Raw genomic sequence first — 20,406 nt, 5'->3', positions numbered from 1 at the left:
GTGGGCAGGTGAAACAGAGAGGAGAGAAACTAGCACCACTGTTAATGAGAGCAAAATGTAGTAAAGACTCCCCCACAAACACAAGTCATTGATTTCCAAAATGAATGGATATTTGGTGTAATTTTGGCATTTAAAAAAAAAAGATTATTTTGGCCTTGTGAGGGTTTATGTTTTATTACTTATATGGGAAACATAGCAGGATACCTCCTCATTTCACAACAAAAACCTAAAAAAGGTGGCAGCTGGCTAGAAGAAGATTGGCAGGGAGCTAAGGGTTTCTGGTTAATGACCATCACTAATAACAACTAACTAGTAGTTGGCTGTGGTCATTTCCAGTAAATATCACAATATAAAATATGTGTTTTATGTTTTAAAAGTACAAGCATAAGAAGATAGCGAGTAGGCTGCTCACCCATCTTTTAAATGTTTACGTCTCCAGTCTAATCTGAGAGCTCATCTGATAGATACATCCTCTCTTTACATGTCATAACAGAAGTGCATATTCATTGCATTCAGTGCAGACAGAGAATGTCCAAATGTGAAACGATACTCGTATATTGCTCTCTGTTAGGACGCAGTGGCAACACATTTATTTAAAAAAAAATTAAACAAAATACTTTTTTTAATAGTAATTAAATAAGTCATTTTTTTGTTTTACTATTTGATATATATTCCACTCCTGAAATTTGTTCCAACAGCCCCACAAAGGGGTGAGATGAAAGTACCAACAATGACTGACCTCTTTCTTTTTTAGGTTAGGTTAGGCTAGGTTTCTTTATTGTCCACTCAGGGAAATTTGTTGTGTAGCAAGAGTTAACATTAAAAAAACACAATACAAAGGAGCCACATCATCACATCTTTACCCAGTAAAGAGCCAAAACACAACAGCTGTTAATGAAGTACAAAGTAAGTGTGATCAGTTGCATTTTTACCATGCACCTCAGCAAGCATTGCTAACATGGAGCTGGTGCTAGATAGTGCTGTCTGCCTGGGCTTAGACAGAACTACAAAAAAAAAAATCCTAATCTATGGGGTAGATACTTGTGCCTCTGGACTCTTTGCCAGCAGGGTGTTGTAGCTACACTTTTCCTGTGGCTGCTACAAAATCTCATCACCATAATTTGTCCTCTTTCAGACCTGATCCTGCGCATGCTGGACTATGACCCTAAAAGCCGTATCACGCCATTCTACGCCCTGCAGCACAATTTCTTCAAGAAGACGACAGATGAAGGAACCAACACCAGTTCATCTACATCCACCTCTCCTGCCATGGACCACTCCCATTCAACCTCCACCACTAGCTCTGTTTCTAGCTCTGGTAAAAAACAACACACCTCCTGCTCCATAACCTCAACACACACTCTGACTCTTCCTACGCCAGCTCTTCCTCCTCTCCTCCAACACGTTTCCACCTCTGTGAAAATGGTTAACCCTCTAGAGGAATGAATTGTGCTGGATTTTTAAGTTCTTCATTTACCCCATCGATGTGTAAGAACAAGGGTCAGGTTGTCACAGGTGCCATGGAAAGAGAAGAGGGGGAATGTTTCTCCTTCAAATGTCACTAACATCCATGTTGTTTAGTGAAGTAGCTGAGAGGAGAAGATGGAGCTTGAACTTCCTACCTGAGAAACCTCATTGAGCATGTCTCAAGGGAGCTTCTTCACTTTGATCTGACTATGCCAGAATCACATCCATCTTTATAAATAGTACAATAGTATGAGCTGGCATGAGCCAAACAGAGATGAGAGGATTGCATTTTTACCTCAGGGAGGGCAGTCTGATGACCTGCAAACACTGTGTCCACAGGACTATTCCCTGGTGCACTTCATTTATGCTGTTTTTGTGGTGCCATGGTGACCAGCCAATAGCAGACAAAAGGCACATGTATAAATGATAAAGAAGAAAAGGAGATATTTGCATCACATTGTGATGTAAGATGTCTTTTCTGTCCGAATGTGTTGACTAATAATGCTTATCCAGCCTTCACTTGGTGGGCTCAGTGTGACTGTATATAAAGATGGACAGTATGACAGCTCCCCAAAAGTGAAGCCAAAACATCTGGATTGCCTCCTGGTGGCTAGCTGCAATATAGGTCATTAATCCCACCCTCTCCATGTTAGTGAGCCAAACTAAAAACTCAGAATACACGTCATGTACATTTTTCCCAGAGATGGTTCCTGTCATTTTGGATTGTTCTTATCACTATGTTCTGATAAGTTTGGTTTTAATTAGTCATTTGATGCTCTTAAAAAGGGAGGGGTTTGAGGTCCTTATTTACAGCCATGTGTGCCAATCAGCATGTTAATCATCAACAGCAGTGCTCGCAATTGGTTGGACAGGTGTTCGGGCAGGAACTCCACACTGTGGAGAACATTGCTGCACAGATTCTGGCTCCAATTGCACAAGCACAAGATGGCAGCAGCTGTGTCTGGGATATTTTGGCTTCATTTTTGTACCATGGGAGGAAGTGGAGGTGCATCATCCATCTTTGTACAGTCTATGATGTGACACCAGTGAGGAGAAATAAAGCTGCAATTGAATGCAGCAGGACTTGCAGTCAGTAAGTGGGAAACACATTTTCTGTGGTGGGTCCACATACCCTGCAGGATGACACATCAGCCAGGCTGTCAGTGCATCTGTGTCCATCATTAAAACTTCTGGTCTGTTTGGGAGAAGTCAGAAAGCTTAGCTCTGGCCCATTATAGTTGAGGCAGTGTTCGAAACTATGACAAACCAAATTAGACAAAATAAATTATCTGTGTCTCTACAAAATATGGATGCAGCTGACCGCAGTGTGAGTTTGATATGGGTCTGTTTTATTTCCAGGTGGCTCCAGTGGTTCTTCCAATGACAACCGCAACTACCGCTACAGTAACCGCTACTACAACTCTGCTGTTACACATTCAGACTATGAGATGACCAGCCCTCAGGTACACTCAGCACCACATCACCGACAAGCTTTTCATACACTCCACTATGACTGCTTTGAGTCATATCCTGTATTGGATTCTATCTAAGATATTATATTAACATGGAACACAGAGTGACATGTACAGCTCTGATCTCCAAACCCAGCAAACTGAAACAACCTGGTGGCGTTTTGAGGATGCGTCATTAAAAGGGTGATGGTGGGATGACCTCATAATTGTCATGGTCTGTCTGGTAGGTGAGTGAAGTGAGCAGGTGTGGAAAAGACAAAAGTAGAAGAAGTAGCACTGACATTGATTAGCACAAGCCAAAGGCCTGAAACAGCATCCAGCTGATGGAACCACTGCAGCACTGTGTTCCTATTTTTGTCATTCTTTTTATGCTTCCGTGCTGGTGACAGTCGTGACAAGAGGTGTTATGTTATTGGGTTTGTATGTCTGTATGTACAGACGTCTATCCCATTCTGAGGAACACAGTATCTCAGGATCGCCTTGAGGGAATATCCTCAAATTTGTCACAGACGTGCACTTGGGATTCATCACATCCATGTTTCCCTCACTTGCGTCTCTTTCTCGCGCCTTAGCTCTGCCCTCGTAATATACGGGGGAGAGATGCGAGGATGAGACGCGAGGAGAGAAGAAACGAGAAAATATGACTATAGAGGAATGAGACGTCTTTACCTCTGAAGTGTCTATATATACAGTACAGGCCAAAAGTTTGGACACACCTTCTCATTCAATGCGTTTTCTTTATTTTCATGACTATTTACATTGTAGATTCTCACTGAAGGCATCAAAACTATGAATGAACACGTGGAGTTATGTACTTAACAAAAAAAGGTGAAATAACTGAAAACATGTTTTATATTCTAGTTTCTTCAAAATAGCCACCCTTTGTTCTGATTACTGCTTTGCACACTCTTGGCATTCTCTCGATGAGCTTCAAGAGGTAGTCACCTGAAATGGTGAATCAATATTTCGGAGATCAGGGGGTAGTGAATTCCAGAGTTGGGGAGCAGAGCGTCTGAATGCTCTGTAGTGAATGTAGTGAGGCGAACAGATAGGGCAGTGAGGTGAATAGAATAAAAGGATCTGAGGGTGCGAGCAGGTATGGTAATAGGAAGGAGGTCAGAGAGGCACGGAGGAGCGAGGTTGTGGATGGCCTTGTAGCTTAGAAGTAGAATCTTGTAGTGGATGCGGTAGGTGATGGGGAGCTAGTGGAGCTGCTGTAAGATGGGTGTGATATGACAGGTGGATGAGGTCCTAGTGATAATACAGGCAGTGGAATTCTGAACCATCTGCAGTTTATGGAGGATTTTCTGGGGGAGACCAAACAGGAGGGAGTTGCAGTAGTCAAGCCGGGAAGTGACAAGACTGTGAACCAGTATGGTAGCGATCTGAGGTGTGAGGGAGGGGCGTAGAAGTAGGCGTAACCCCGAATAGTCGATGATTCGGTGATTCGAATCGGAGAAGTCTGACGAGACTGTACCATTCTGACTATATGGGGGTGCTCACTGCTGCTGAACATCTTGATTTGACATAGAATGTATTTGTTTTCTAGTAATTCATGATATATAGCCTATTTGGATACAAACATCAGCCTAATTTCTGTTAATAAAAAACTGAAAATGACGTGTGTGTTTAATCAGTAGGCATAATCATTACTACGCATGAATAAATCACCCAGTTGCTCGATCCAAATAAGCTGAGGTGAGTGAGTGCGCTGCAGGACCATCAGAGCAGCATCAAGGCCGACGGTGATTTACTGTGGCGGAGCGCATAAACAAACACTTTGGAGGAGGTATGTGCTCTCAAATCAAACTTTTTTGAAGGCTTATTCGTTTACCTTAAGTGTCTTGAAACGGATTTCACCGCTGATTTTTTTTTTGATAGACTCTGATTTTTTATTAATTTATTATCACTAGTCTGTCTGACCAGTGCGGCCGGGAGTGCGGCCGGGAGTGGGGATTTCAGCACCACAGACAGCGCGCGTAAAAAGACTTGACAAGCGTCTCCTTTTAAATGTGTTTGCTGCTAGCGAAATTATACATAATAAATGAAGACAGTGACATATTTTCAATAAAAAACAGTGAGTTGAACGTTCATTTCAAGCTTTTGTAGTACAACGAATTTCAGAATTGTGCGAGTGCAGCCGGAGAGCAGGCGGCAGTGTTTGATGCAGGAAACAAGATACGGACTTGAAAATCAGTTTCGGAGTGGGGGTGGTTCAGAACGGCGGTGTTTCGGAATGGAGGGCTGTCCCCGGCTGGGTAGCGCGTCTGCGCTCATCTACAGCATCATACCTTGATGAAGTGAAAGGAATAAAGATAAAGATAAAATGATAACCCTTTTACTTTTATTATTATTATCTTATTATGCCAACTGAAGAATTAAATTTGTTTATTTGGGTGTTTTAGTTCTTCTCTGGAGCGGAGTCTGACGCAAATGAGCTCATTAATCAATGAGGGGGAAAACAACATGATTCGACAATTAGTCGGCTAAAGGAAAAATCTGTCAAATCAGATTCCACTATGAAAATTCTTAGTCGGGGACACCCCTACATAGAAGGTTGATATTGTGGAGATGAAAGTAGGCTGACCGGGTTATGTTGTTAATGTGGGATGAGAAGGAAAGCGTGCTGTCGAGGATGACACCCAGACTCTTTACCTGAGGGGAGGGTAGGATGGAAGAATTGTCGATCGACATGGTGAAACTGTGGGTTTTGGCTAGAGTGCATTTAGTGCCGATTAGTAACATTTCTGTTTTATCACTGTTTAATTTGAGGAAACTGCATGTGAACCAGGACTTTATTTCATGAAGGCAGTCAGTAAGGAATAAGGGTGGGAGGGTGGAATCAGGCTTGGAGGAGATGTAGAGCTGGGTGTCATCTGTGTAGCAGTGGAAATTATTGTGTTTTTTATGGAGAATGTGACCCAGGGAGAGTAAGTAGATGATGAATAGCAGGGGCCAGGATAGAGGACAGAGTCCTGGGGCACACCTGTGAAGACTGGGAGGGGATGCGAGGTAAATGATTTCAGCTGAATGAACTGAGTGCGGCCAGAGAGGTAAGATTTAAACCAGTCAAGGGGTGTATGTGTGATGCCAATAGCATGAAGTCTGTCCAGGAGGATGGTGTGTGAGATGGTGTCGAAGGCCGCACTCAGAACAAGCAGAATGAGGATGGATAATAGACCAGAATCAGCTGCCAGGAGGACATCATTGGTGATTTTAAGCAATGCAGTTTCAGTAAAGTGGAAAGGGTGGAAACCAGACTGGAATTGTTCATAAAGATTATTGCAAGAGAGATGGGCATGGAGCTGAGAGGCAACAGTTTTTTCAAGAATTTTTGAGAGAATGGAAGGTTGGAAATAGGGCAGAGATTATTGAGGTTATTGGGATCTGCACCAGGCTTCTTCAGTATAGGAGTAACAGCAGCTGATTTGAGAGGTGAGGGAACAGTTACAGTGGTGATAGAGGAGTGGACTATGTGTGTGATGAGAGGGGCCACAGAGGAAACAGTGGCTTTGACTAGAACAGTTGGAAGAGGGTCTAATTGGCAGGTTTATGTTTTGGATTTCTTAATTAGACCAGAAACTTCAGTAACAGGTGGTAGAGTAAATGCTGAAAATGACTGAGAAGGAAGCAGAGAGGGAACAGAGGAAGATGAATAGCGGTTGGGAAAAAGCTGTTGATGGATATTTGTGATTTTAGTAGAAAAAAAGGAAATGAGGGTGTTACAGAAGGCAGTGGAATACATATGGGGAGGAAGTGAATTAGGAGGTTGTGTGATATTTCTGAGCACAGAAAAAAGAGCTTTAGAATCAGTTTCATTAGAATTAATTAAACCAGAGTAGTAGGTGGATTTGGCTTGCTTGATACAGTCTTTATAATGAGAGATATGATTATAATACATTTCCTTATGGACAGTGAGACCAGTCTTTCTATAGAGACGTTCAAGTTGGCGACCTTTAGCTTTAAGAATTCTGAGAGTGGGTGTAAACCAGGGTGAAGAGCAGGTAAAAGTTACAGATCTAGTTTTGAGTGGAGCCAGGTTATTTAGGAGATCATGAAGATTGTTGTTATAGTTAGAAACCAGTTCATCCGGGGTGGAAAGACTGCCTGTACTGGGAAGACAGGTAATACTGGCAGAGAGAGTGTCCAAATTAATGTCCTTGATATTACGAAAAGACATAGTACGTGGGGGATTGGTTTTGGAAAGTGGTATATTGACATTGAAGGATAACATCATATGGTCAGAGAATCAATCAATCAATCAATCAATCAATCAATTGCTTTATTTGTCCCCAGTGGGGCAATTAGTTTCACCTAGTTTCGGGAACAGCGTCTGCCTTGCAGTCAACAGGAACAAAACCAGAGCAACAGATTAAATCCAGAGTGTGTCCTTTTGAATGTGTTCGGAAGTTAGTATATTGCTGCAGACTGAAACTGTCCAGACAAGATGTAAAATCTCTGGTAAAAGGGTTACTGACATTGTCCATATGGATATTAAAATCCCCCAGAAGTATTAAATTGAGAGAGAGTTAAAACAAGCGAGTCAGAAATGCAGCAAAGTCATTTAAAAACTCCTTGTTGGGTTTGCGAGGGCAATACACTGTGGCGATAATCGTTGGAGTGGGTCCAGAGAGCTGTGAGACCATCATCAACCCGACGCTCAGTGTGACTGAATGGAAATGACGATCACTGATGTAAAAAAGTGTTTCTTGCCGACAGACAGACACTCTGACTTGTATCCATAATAAAAGTTGATGAGGGAAATAACTGATCTTGAAGAGAACAATTTTTCTAATAAATAAAGAAAGTCGTTTGTGGTCACTCGATGGTGAATCAGAAAACAAATAAAATAAAAAACTTGGGAGTGATACATTTGAGTTTAATCTCTTATCTGTCTTCCCTCAGTATGAAACTCAAGTGATGTTGTGATGTATCAGATCAGTCTGATCAGCTGCAGTGCTGCGCTGTCCAATCAATAACTGATATCCAATCAGGGGGGTGTGTCAGTCAGTAAAAGACTTGCGCGAAAGCTGCACTCGTGTATCCTCGCTTCCCTTCCCTCTGAAAGCCTCCTCTCTCCTCAACTCCTCGATTCCTCCGAGCGTATTTAACGAATTGAGACGCGTTTTTTTCTATGCCCGTCTTTATCCTTGGGCCAAAATACACTCCAACGAGAAGGCAGATTCTGGTTTTAATGAATCTCATTTTTGCAAATGCTAAATTAGCGATTTGGAAAAGCCAGAAAAATAAACTTGTTGGAGTGGGCTGGACTGATGCAGTGCTTTGTCTGAAGTGTTTGGTGGCAGCTCGTCTGAGGGTCGAATATGCATTTTATAAACTGACCAATAATTTGAATGGTTTTAGAGATGTGTGGGCTGTTAGGCAGGTTCTGTGCTCACTGGGGGAGAATGGCTCTTTGGTGCTGAACTTTTAGAAAGGTAGATGTAGTTTTTTTAGGTTTTGTGTGGTCCGTGTGTATACGTGGAAATACTAATGTTTGATTAATTTACTCTGAAATAGGTTTTTAAACAACTATCAGAATGTCTCATAAATAAAGTTGTTTTCGAATCGGAATCAAATTGAGACTTCCTACAAAATGGTGAGTCTCAATTGATTTCCAGGTCAAGTGATAGAGGATAGAGGAGTCGAGGAGGGATATTGGGATGAACCCTTGACTCAACAATGAAGTGATTAGATATTGGTAGTGTTGTCAACAATATCAATGTATCTATCTATATATATTGATTCAGAAATGGTTTCAATATATATTTTCCGTAGTATCAATATAGCAGTAACAGCTGTGCTTCCTCGCTCTCTCTCATTGTTAGTGTTTCCTACAGTCATTCTGCTGCTCTTTGATACTGACTAAGAAAAGGAAAGTCTTAACTTGTATGATCTCAATGTTTATTATTCCTAGTGGTATTGAAAATCATATGAAATATTGATTATTTTCAAGGTATTGCATCATGGTAAGAAATTTTGGTATCGTGACAACACAAAATTTTGGGTCACTTTGAGTCAAGGTCACTGTGACCTCACGCAACACAATTTTGGCAATAACTCAGGAATTCATACAGCTAACTATGACATAATTTCACAAAAATGCCTCATAGGATAAAATTATTAACTAATGACATTTTATATCCAAAAGGTCAAAGGTAAACTTCACTGCGACATCATAATATTTTGCATAAAACACTTTTCTGGCCACTACTTAACGTCATGTCTCATACAGAAGGGGAGACATTTGGTCAGATGCTGAAGTGGTGACGCTAATCTTGGGTGTCCACCTTGTAAACTGCAACTTGATTGCTTGGCAGAATATACAGCTGCAAGGCAGTAATTCTAGTTGATCTTTGTATTGTTTCTGTGTATTGTTCAGGTGTGTGTTTTAAAGGATTTATTGTCCTAGTTGATATAGATGCAGTAGTGAAATTCTTGAGCAGTCATGATCGACAGCACTGCTGCTAACTAGGGTTGGGAACAATTAACCGATACGACCGGACATCTGGTTTGACAAGCGAGAGATACGGCTGCGTCGGTAGCAGCCTCCTCAATCAATACGAATCAGCCATGGATCCTTAGATTAATCGATTGTAGAGTCATGGATCGGGTATCGCGAGACTAGCAATCGGTTGACTGGCTTTAACAGTTTGCATCTCTAAAACAACGCGAGAGCCAGCGGCATGCTCCATAGCAGGCATTACTGACAACAATAATGGATGTAAACATCAGCGCCAGCTTGACCGGTGGAGATGAGGAACAGAAGTTAATGCTGGTTGGATAAACCAGGGAGCAGCCAAGCCGCAGCAGAAACGAAAGGCGAATCCTGCCAGTTGTGGGTTGAACGGGGGTCACAGACACAGACAGAAATACGTATTCCTGTCAAATACAGCGACCATAGTGCTCCACGGAGCAAGATAACGGCTTACCGGCAACCGAGAAGCCCGGCTCCAGGTCCAAGAAGTCTTCGTCGGTGTCATGACTGCCCAGAAATACCTGAACAGCCGAGCCGTGGCAGCACACAGGTATGTGATGTGTCAGAGGAGAAACGAGCCGTTCACATTTCCACAAACCTCACCGCACTTTAGGGACTGTTCTTTACTTGTCAGGGGAGGAGGGTGGCTGGTTGATTTTTATTTTATTTATTTATTTTATTTTGATCCCCCCCTATGTTAATCACTTATTGATGCTGTTTTTGAAGTATGAATAAGTCAATAAGTAATTTATTCCATTGAAATATCATTGATGTATTATAGAAAAGTGATTTATCTTTTTATAAATGACAAACACAGAGTGTAGCAAACACAGAGAAATAGTCTGACATGCTGTCAGTGATAAGCTGCTAGTCATCACAGTCCATGATATCAACTAATAACAGGAGATGTCAGATTCTGCCTCTACATTGCATGTTATTATTTTATTCTGCTTTATGTTTATATTGTACAGCGTTATGATAAACTTTATTCCAGACTCAAGTCCATATAAGATACATACAAAAACACAAACAATACAATAAAAACAACACAACAAGTAGGTTTAAAACACTTAAATTTTACTTAAAGTTCACTTCACTTAAAGTTTAGAACTTCTTCTCATTTTTATATTGATCCCATCCAACAAAATTCATTCAGCAAGACTCTTTTTGGTCCATGTCTAAAAATAAATACATTTGACATGTGATTTTGTTGTTGTTTGTCTTTTTATTTTATTTTTGCCAGTGCTATACAGCACCAATGCTTGGGGATGTGGTCTTTTACAAATTTGAAAACACTGTAAGAATGTCACTTTTATAGAATTGGCTTCTTTATTTTATAATGTATGATTAATGTCTACATCAACAAATGTTAACCGTAGAATTGTATTGAATCGTTCTGTATTAAAAATATATAGTTTTTGAATCGTATCGTAACCCGTGTATCTAGATACGTATCAAATCGTCTATCACAGAGAGATTCCCAACCCTACTGCTAACCCCTAAAAGTATTCTGAACTTTGATTTTAGTTTGCTGTTCTCCACCTGCTCTAAATCTGACTAGAGACAACAGATGCATAATGTAGTCCCTTTTAAACTGGAGTGACATGCAGCAAAGGGCCACAGGCCGGAGCCGAACCCACGCCGCTGCGGCAACAGCTTTATACATGGGGAGCCTGCTTTACCACTAAGCCACCGGCGCCCGTCATGCCTCTTTTGATTCCACGATGCTGGCATGCTATCTAAAATCATGGCATGATGCTCTCTTTTGGTTCTGTGTAAAAAAGCAAAGGAAGAAGGCACTTCATAGCAGCTCTATAGCACAATCTCTGTGTAAAAAATTCATGTCCCTCCATTAGAGCACAGCGTCTCACCTCTGTGTCCCCTACTCTGTCCACCAGGCTCCCTCCCAGCAGCAGATGAGGATGTGGCCAGGCAGTGATGGTGGAGGTGGGGGTCAGGACCCAGCATACACCCAGTTGCTGCTCCACAAGCCGGCTGCCTCCCAACAACACCAGCGCCACTTCCTGGACCCGCCTCACCACCCACACCCAACCTACTCCCACCATGGGAACGGTGGGCGTGGCCTGCGGCAGGGCGGACAGACTGGCATTGGTGGAGGGGGGGGCCAGCAGGGATCCTCGCCCCAGATGAGTGACAGCATGGATGTGGGCGTGTCCCTAGGGCTGCACCACCTGGGGGCGGTGTCTTCCATGGAGGCCTCTCAATTTGGCTCTGCCTCCCTGCCCCTTGCTCTGCCAATCGGACTGTCTGCCTTCCGGACTCGGACGGCCCCCACCGCCCCAGGGCCACAAGCCCCGCCCCCTGAGGACTACTACCCTGCCTCCAACAACAATAACCCCGCTGCAGGGGGCAGAGGGAGGCCAGACTCAGACGAGGGGCCAGCCAACTCTTGATAAAACCTGAACCATGCCCTAAAGCCATACAATTTTAACTACAACTACTACAACTACACACATACAGCCAGAGTTCAGAGACAAAGAGGTGAACTTTGTGCTGAAGGAGACAGTTTGTACTGCATGAGAGGAGGAGGAGGAAGGAGGAAGATGCTGGGAAAACGCTCCTTTTATCCTGTTTTAGTTTGTTGTCTTTTGTTGCGACTGTAATTGGAAAGGAATGATTGTGACGAGTTTGTTTTTATTAATATTATTGTTGTTTAATATTATTTGATTTTTCTCGGGTTTGAGGAGTTGTGTGTTCTACTTGGTTGTTGTTTAAGCCTGGAGAGGAGGAGGAGGATGAAGAGGAAAGAGAGAGGAGCCATGCTTTTCCATTTTACTCCGCATGCTGGCTGTCAGTGGAAGATCGCATATTTATGTTCACACTGGTTAGTTATGACATTTGTATTCATATTTACAGTCCCTAGAGACGAGCAGTTTTAACACACACACACACACACACACACACACACACACACACACACACACATACTGCTGCGTCAAGAAGACAGAAGCTGGTTTTAAAGGGAGAAAACACCAACATATGTGTGATTCAGAACTCATGGATTCTCTCTCCTGTCTGTGTTCAACTCACTTTTTCTTAGAGGTTGTGTCCTTCCTCTGTCTACCACTCTCCACCTGGTTGGGACAGAGAGTTCAGAGAGAGGGAGGGAGGTGGAGGGAGGAGAAGGTGGCAGGACACTGATGCCTTCCTGGCGCTTATAGGGATCTCCTTCTCCTCCTCATCCTCTCCCTCCCCCTGCTTTCTTCTTCCTCTCCTCCTTCTCCTGTTGTGTTTCTCCTCCAGACAGCTCCTCCTCTCTGTGCTGCTAATCACCATGACAACTGGTCCGGATTGCTGCTAAAGATCCAACACAGATCAATAAAGAAATAAAAAGAAATAGAAACAGAAATAAAAAAAAAAAAACTTTTTAACCCTTCTGCTTAAGAGAAAAGGATAAAGTAAGAACCACTGCATCTCAATGTATTTATTACTATTTAACAAGAAAAAACAAACTGAAAGTAACCCTTTTTTCTGCTCTTCTTTGTTTGGTTGCCTTCTTTCTGCAGGTGAGCTCTGATTGGCTATTGTAACAGTGACAGTAACTGGTGACATGGGAATGCCACCAGTTGTGGGGGCTGGGTGGAGGGGAGGGGTTGGGGCAAAATAAAGTTGGATATATAATAAGAATAAAGAGTATACTTTTGCACACCAAAGTCAAACAAACACCAGCTCTCCGCTTTTCTTCCTACTAATCTGATCCACCACCTTATGACCACATGTGTTCGTGACGAAGCTCATCATGGATGGACGCTCTGACGCTTAGCTTCTCTGGTGCCTTTCCACCTCCTACAGGACCACGCAGAGCTCATGTCATGCAGGATTCAATATTTAACAAAGGTAATACAATAAATAATCACATACAAAAAATATACCATGTGACCATGAACCAGTATTGGCTGTTGCTTTGGTCTGAATGAGCAGACAGCCAATTGGTAACTGGCTGTTGTCTTGATAGGCAGACAAAGACTGTGATGAAAAGTGTTTTAAGTAAAACAACAGGCCTCATGCAGGAAGTGACTCACTTACAAATGTTCACATTTTTTTTTGTATCCATGATTAGTTCTTATTTTGTTAGTACCCACTGATTTCTGGGATCCACCCACATTTTCTTATTTTTGCTCTTCTCTTAGGGGAGAGAATATTTTACGAGTGGTCAAGAGCACTTTGACCAAGATAAGAGGAAAATATCTTGTTTCACATTCCAAAGAGAGTTTGACCAACGCAAGGAAACATACAGTTTAAATTTGAGGGATTAAATAATGTATAAATATCATATTATGAAATTTACATTATGTTTTAGAGGACTTGGATTGGATTATTACATTTGTGGGCTAAAGAAACACTACTGTACTTGGTCCATTGATCCCAGTTACTGTAATTGTAGTTTTTGTGCGTCCCTCTGCTGACCAGTAACTAAGTACATTTACTCAATTACTGAAATTAAGCACGTATTTGAGGTACTTTTACTTGAGTATTTTGATCTCATGCTACTTTTTACTTCTGTCCCACTACACTTAAAAGATAACTGCAGCATTTTTCAAGTTGGACCCTATTTCCCCATGTAAATTGGTCAAAGAGACTAATGTGAACAACACTTTTTTAAATTGGTCTGGTATTTAGGAAGCGGGTGGTGGCCGGCAGCAGCAGAATGAGCTGTGATGAAGCACACGGGCCAATTAAACATCATCCCCGTATGTCCATTAAAAGTGTTATTTTGGCACAGAGCGGCTCAGAGTGTTATTATAAGTGTCTAAAGTGTCTCTTTACCTTTCACTTGATCCGGTCTGTTTGTTACTGCCTTGCGAAGCAGAGGTCTCTCTGAAATATCGTGAGATGTCAGTTGTTGCAGTCAGACAACAGTGGACCCATGAGTGAGAGTTGGAGAGATTATAATAACAGGAGTAGTTTATAGAAAATGTATTTTTTATTATTTTTATTTATTTCTTTGATTGTATTATTATTATTTAAAAAAATGCCGAAGTTATCCTTTAAGATGAAAATATTGTACTTTTTACTCCACTACTATTATTTGATGATTTTAGTAACTAATTACTTTATGAATTAAGATTGTTGTGCACAAACCATGAAATGTATGAGTGCAGCTGAAACAAGTATTTAGAAATTCAATAGGCAACTATTTTGATATTTTGTCATTTTTCATGCTAAAACATTTCATGGTTTCAGCCATTCAAATTGGGGGTTGGTGGCATCTCATCAATTCTTGGACATGTGTCAGAATCTTGGCTCACAGCAACATCTGCCCTTATATAGTGTTTCGGGGGTGTTAACCTATGCTAATAGGTGACTTATGATGGGATTCATTCATTCAGCACACCTGGGCCAGTCAGAGCAGATTTGGGTGGTTAAGAACATTTGGTGCATCTGGAGCTGACTTCTCTTATTTTTTCTCTTCACAGAAAATTTAGAGAAAATACAAGATACATTTAAGAGAATGTTGGTGCATGAGGCCCATTGTGTCATTGGCAAAATTTGGAAAAGAATAAAGTTAAATTGAGCTACATCACACTGTTGTGAAAAGAACCAAGAAGGAAAACATTTCATGATAATGAACTGAGATTTCAAATTTATTGGATTTGTTAACAATTTTGTGGTCATAACTTTTAGAAATATAATTGTTTACTTCATACTGTCACATTGATTTGATATTGAAAACTTTCAGGCTCATTCATATATACATATGTAATCTAAGTTCAGTTTGGTTTGTCACACTGACACTTTATCATATTTCAATTTTGATTGATTAATTTTTTTCTGGTTGTCTCTAGGTGACATTCCTAAGAGGAAAAATTTTAAGATTCAAACAATCATTTACAAGTGATAATCTGTTTTGGTGGATTTCGCAGCACCTGTAGTAATTGTTTTGCTGTGTTTTTATTATGCAAGTCCCAAATTTCCTCTTGAAATAACTCTTGTAGTGCTGTCATTTTGCTTTTACAGCTTCAACCCCCCAAAAAACACCAGAAGTTCAACATACTGGGAGCACAATGAACCTGATTTAGGAGATAACAGAAAAATATGTCAGAAGTGACAGCTGGCATGTCTCAGCTCGGAGTGACAGAGGTCTACTCAGCTGCATTATACACTGAACAAAGATTTTAAAGCAACATTTTTATTCTCTTGCTTTCATTTTTCACAGGATTAAGTTAAAGATGATGACTTTTTACACACACTCAGTAGATATGTTTCTCTCCAATTTTGGTCACAAATTTGTTTAAATCTGTGTTAGTGAGCACTTCTCCTTTTCCAAGATAATCCATCCACCTGACAGGTGTGACATATCAAGATGCTGATTAAACAGCATCATTATTACACAGGTGTGTCTTGGGATTATCACAATAGAAGGACACTCTAAAATGTGCAGTTTGATCACAAAACACAATGACACAGATGTCCCAAGTTTTGAGGGAGCGTGTCATTGGCATGCTGACTACGGGAATGTCCACCAGAGCTGTTGCCTGTGAACTGAATGTTCATTTTTTATTGTGACCATCAGTGTTGTTATTACCTGTGTAGTAATGATGCTAAATCAGCATCTTGATATACCACACCTGTCAGGTGGATAGATTATCTTGGAAAAGGAGACATGCTCACTAACACGGATTTAGCAGATTTGTGACCAAAATTTAAGAGATATTTATCTACTGAGCATGGAAAGTCTTAAATCTATAATTTGAACCTGTGAAAAATGGTAGCAAAAAATGTTGTGTTTATGAAATGGTTGGCTGAGACAGATCATGTATTTCCTAAATATTGTGAGTCAGTTTCCATAAATGTGCATCATGTTTCAGTAGGAAGCCACTGAGCTGAATATTAGTATTACATTTTGTAATGTGGTGGATTAAAAACACTCCAGGTTATACTTTGGTCCATGTGTATATGTGAGAAAGTAGACAACGACACACTGTATGACAGATTACATCAGTACTGTACAGAGTTCTCTTTGGTCAGCAAGAGAGAAGGTTGCTACAGTGACAACCAGAGATGATCACTATGGTAACAGATGCTGCACAGTTAGCCTGCTCTGGAGCAGGAGCCTGTACCATAAGCAAGATTGTGTTTGGGCTTAACCCAGGTTTGCTGGTATCATGAAGCTGGTTCACTTTTAGCTGATGTAAGTCACCATGGTAACCTATGCTGCTCGCTTCACAATCACAGGATCTGATCAAAGCTTGACTACCGGCCATCAGAATTGATCACGGGAAAAATCAAGTCATCATTCCTACATGATCCTGACAGGGACAAACTTACTGAACAGTAAAGTGACATGTAATGATGAGCAATAGATATTTTTGTAGGTCAGTACAGTCACTTTGCAGTGCTACTCTTCACCACACTGAACACTGCACCTATTATGAATGGTAATTATAGCTGCATTTTAATGATGCTAAGGATTCCTGACAGTGTTCAGGCTTTAACACTAATTCCATCACTGCAGGTCAGACTAACATGAGGCAGTTCCGTGACAATCGGTGGAAATGTAGACCTGAAGAACCCACACACTGTTAATTGGCTCCCTGTAAATTATGCATGCAGTATTCTGATCAGCATTAAGCCTTACATTACTTTTAGCTTTCTTTTTTAAGCGTATCACATAATCATAGAAACAAAAAAGTAAATTCTCACTCTTTACTACTGACAAAATGCCAAAGGCAATGATAATTCCCACATTTATTTAGCCTTTAGCCATGGCTGGACCATGAGACAATGGGCCCCTGGGCATACACATGTAAAAAGTCCCCCACCCCTCCTTCATACAAGCAACAAACAGATTAAAAAAAGACACAAAATGACTACAAACAATGTGTTTTTTTTATTACTCTGTAGTCATATTGCATCTTTGTGGATGTTTTGCATCACATCATTTGTAGTTGCTGTCTGTCCCTTTGTAATTGGTTCACAACTCTTTGAGGTTATTCATGGCTCTTAAGCACCTTTCCCCCTGCACAAAACACCTGCTAACACATCTAGCTTTTTAATGTGATGGGGAAGGTTAAAATCAGCATCCTTACCCAGGTCTAATGACTCTGTAGTCATTAGACCTGGGTAAGGATGCTGACACCTGGGTGAATACACTAATTGTTGCCTCTTAACCAGCAAGATGCAATGACATGCCACCACAAAATACTGTCTGTGTCCACTCAAGCAGCGCTCAAACACTGATCCAAAATAGTCTGCACCGAGTTTGAAAAACAAACTGAATAAGCAAGAGAGATATATAAAAAGAAGCTAGCATCGTAAAATTTTCACTGACCTTCATGCAACCTGTTTTCCAGCCTGTCTGTGACATTGAACGTGAGATACAAAAAAAGAAGGAAAAAAAAAAGATTTCTGACCTGTTTACCATAAACTGTGACATCCATTGTGACACATAAAAAAACACACACACACACACACACACACACACACAGCTCTGGTCTACTGGCAACGGGAAAGGAGTCAATCACCTATTTTAGTGGGTTTACCCATGTTTAAAGAAACTGCGTGTATGTCATAATTCTGGTAGAAAACGGGTATTTGTGGCTGTTTTGCATCATGTCATTTGTAGTCATTTTGTGTCTCTTAGTAGTCATGTGTTTTTTAATTAAAATAAATTACAATAAATTCTTAAAATCATTATTGAATGGTAAAAACACATAGGCCTAAATAAGCAAAAGAATGCAAAAAACAATAACATGTTACAATATTTAATAATATAAGAATATCTTATACTGAGACTGAATATTGCCCATTAGACATACCCCAAACGAATTGCATTTCATATTTAACCACTACAGAGATACCAGCCACGAATTTCAAAAGGACTACTCGAGAGAGGCTGCTCTCTGGGGCAGCCTGAGCGCTCATACACACGTTTATTATCTATCAGCGCTGACACCGCTGTCATCTAGCGGACCTCAGTCACATTCAACTGGGCTCTATATTAAAACATCGACCACGGGTCTGACGTTTAAACTACGCATGAAAACGCTACATTATGTGACAAAACAACAGTAACATATCGGTATGGCTTACAATTGTGTGCCTTTCCCTCACTTGTCATTTTCCGACGATTGTTGCGAAATGCATGCTGGGATACCTGGCTGTCTGAAGTCCACACAAGTCTGCTCCGATGCATCACCGGTGAAATGGGTGTGGCCAGAGATATTGGATAAATATCCAATTTATCCACTATCTCTGGTGTGGCGAGAACACATCCGGGAATTTGGACTGAACTTGGCTAGATGTGAACTTTGAATTGGAACAATATTTGGGCTGTGACTGATGACGTGTCAGAAGTCCACAAGAACACAAGTCCGCACAAGAACGTATATTGAGAAACGGCTAGTTTGTGTCGGAACATCAGTTTTTGGCACGACACCGGCCGCAGATGATTTTTGTATTTTTTTTATTTTAATTGACAAATTTACAATACAATTTGGCATAGAACAGTGTTATACAACCAAATAGGCTACAGACAAGCATATACAAATACAAATACAAATAGTCAGAATGTCACAGTAAAAGTTTACCCAATTACTGAGAGTAAAGAAAATAAATACATAAGTAAATTAAAGAAACAACTACAACAACAACAAAAAACTTATTAAGTAAAGAAATAGGAAATAAAGGGGAGAGAGCTAGGGGAACTCCGTGAAGTTAAGCTCCTCTACTAAATTACGAAGCTTCACAGCCGTCTTTTTCTCCATACATTTTAAAGATGAGAAATAATGACACAGCTCCTTATGAAAAACATAGATTTGGGTTTTTGTTTTCATGAATTTGTTCTTATGTATAAAAAAATTTGCAAGGATGATGATTGTGTTAATTCCCAGATCATGTGTTGGATCTTTTACAGGTATGCCATATAAAATATTCTCTTTTGTTAAATTAGAGAAATTGACAAATTTGGGGAACAACCAGTCATGTAAATCTTCCCAAAAGACATTAATAAACTTGCAATCATAAAATAAATGTTCTGTGGTTTCAATTTCATCATCACAGAATGAGCAATTGTTATGCTCAAAACCAAAACGACATCGTAAAAATTCAGCAGAAGGGTATATTCCATTAAGAATTTTAAAGTGAACTTCCTTCATTTTTGGTGCAATTGGATACTTAAAGAATTTGGCCCTTAAATTCTCAGCTTCCTTTTTAGAGAATAATTGTAGAATTGAGTTTCTGTTTGTTGAGAATGGATATAATTCTTTAATAAAGATTTGCCGGATTGTGACATTAGGCAACTTTAAGCTATTGAGATTATGACCATTCACCAAAAGTGAAGGAAGATTTGGGTTAATATTACTCTGAAGTAAGTTACTGGACATTATAATTATAGATTGAGGAATTGCTTTGATTATATTATTGTATTGCCTTCTGTCATTAAGATTAAATTTGGAACAAAATTCTGCAAAGGGTATAATATTTCCAGTGTTATGTAACAGATGCATTACAGACCATATTCCTTTCTCTAACCAATTTTGGTAAAAAATGGATTTATTTCTAAGTAAGACATACCTGCAATTCCATAATGGGGTGTTATGGGGACTAAAATTATGCTTGAAAATCATTTTCCAGTATAGTAAAACCTGTTGATGGAAGGCAGATAATTTGATGGGGATCTTTTTCAGATCAAAATCACATCTAAGGAGAAAGTTAATTCCTCCTAAACTCATAAAAATATGGTTTGGGATGTAGAACGATTGGCTACTTTCATCTCTTAACAAGGATCTTAGCCAATTAATTTTAATGGTGCCATTAATACAATCTATATCGATGGCTTTAAGACCTCCCTCCTCGTATCTTTTAACCGTAATTCCTTTTCTGATGTAGTGTGTTTTCCTATTCCATATATAATTGAAGTTTGCTTGGTTTATAGTCTTTATTGCACTTTTAGAGAGTGATAGCGAATCGGCTGGGTAAATGAATCTTGAGAGACATTCCATTTTTGTGAGGAAAATTCGACCAATA

General features: G+C 40.3%; 1 protein-coding gene across 3 annotated transcripts in view; it reads left to right on the top strand.

The window, feature by feature from the left end:
* The window catches only part of dyrk1b (dual-specificity tyrosine-(Y)-phosphorylation regulated kinase 1B), a 161,830-nt gene extending 148,940 nt beyond the window's left edge, over positions 1 to 12,890 (top strand). For all 3 annotated transcript variants that reach the window (XM_033638833.2, XM_033638834.2, XM_033638832.2), the window contains exons 11-13: positions 1,136 to 1,318; positions 2,827 to 2,930; positions 11,316 to 12,890. In XM_033638833.2, the coding sequence (XP_033494724.1) occupies positions 1,136 to 1,318; positions 2,827 to 2,930; positions 11,316 to 11,831 (803 nt within the window). In that variant the 3' untranslated portion in view covers positions 11,832 to 12,890. The remainder of the gene's footprint in view (positions 1 to 1,135; positions 1,319 to 2,826; positions 2,931 to 11,315) is intronic.
* The last annotated feature ends 7,516 nt before the right edge of the window (positions 12,891 to 20,406 follow it).

Source organism: Epinephelus lanceolatus, chromosome 10 (assembly GCF_041903045.1).
Source record: "Epinephelus lanceolatus isolate andai-2023 chromosome 10, ASM4190304v1, whole genome shotgun sequence".
Lineage (NCBI taxonomy): Eukaryota > Metazoa > Chordata > Actinopteri > Perciformes > Serranidae > Epinephelus > Epinephelus lanceolatus.
This window is presented reverse-complemented; position numbering and strand designations above follow the sequence as displayed.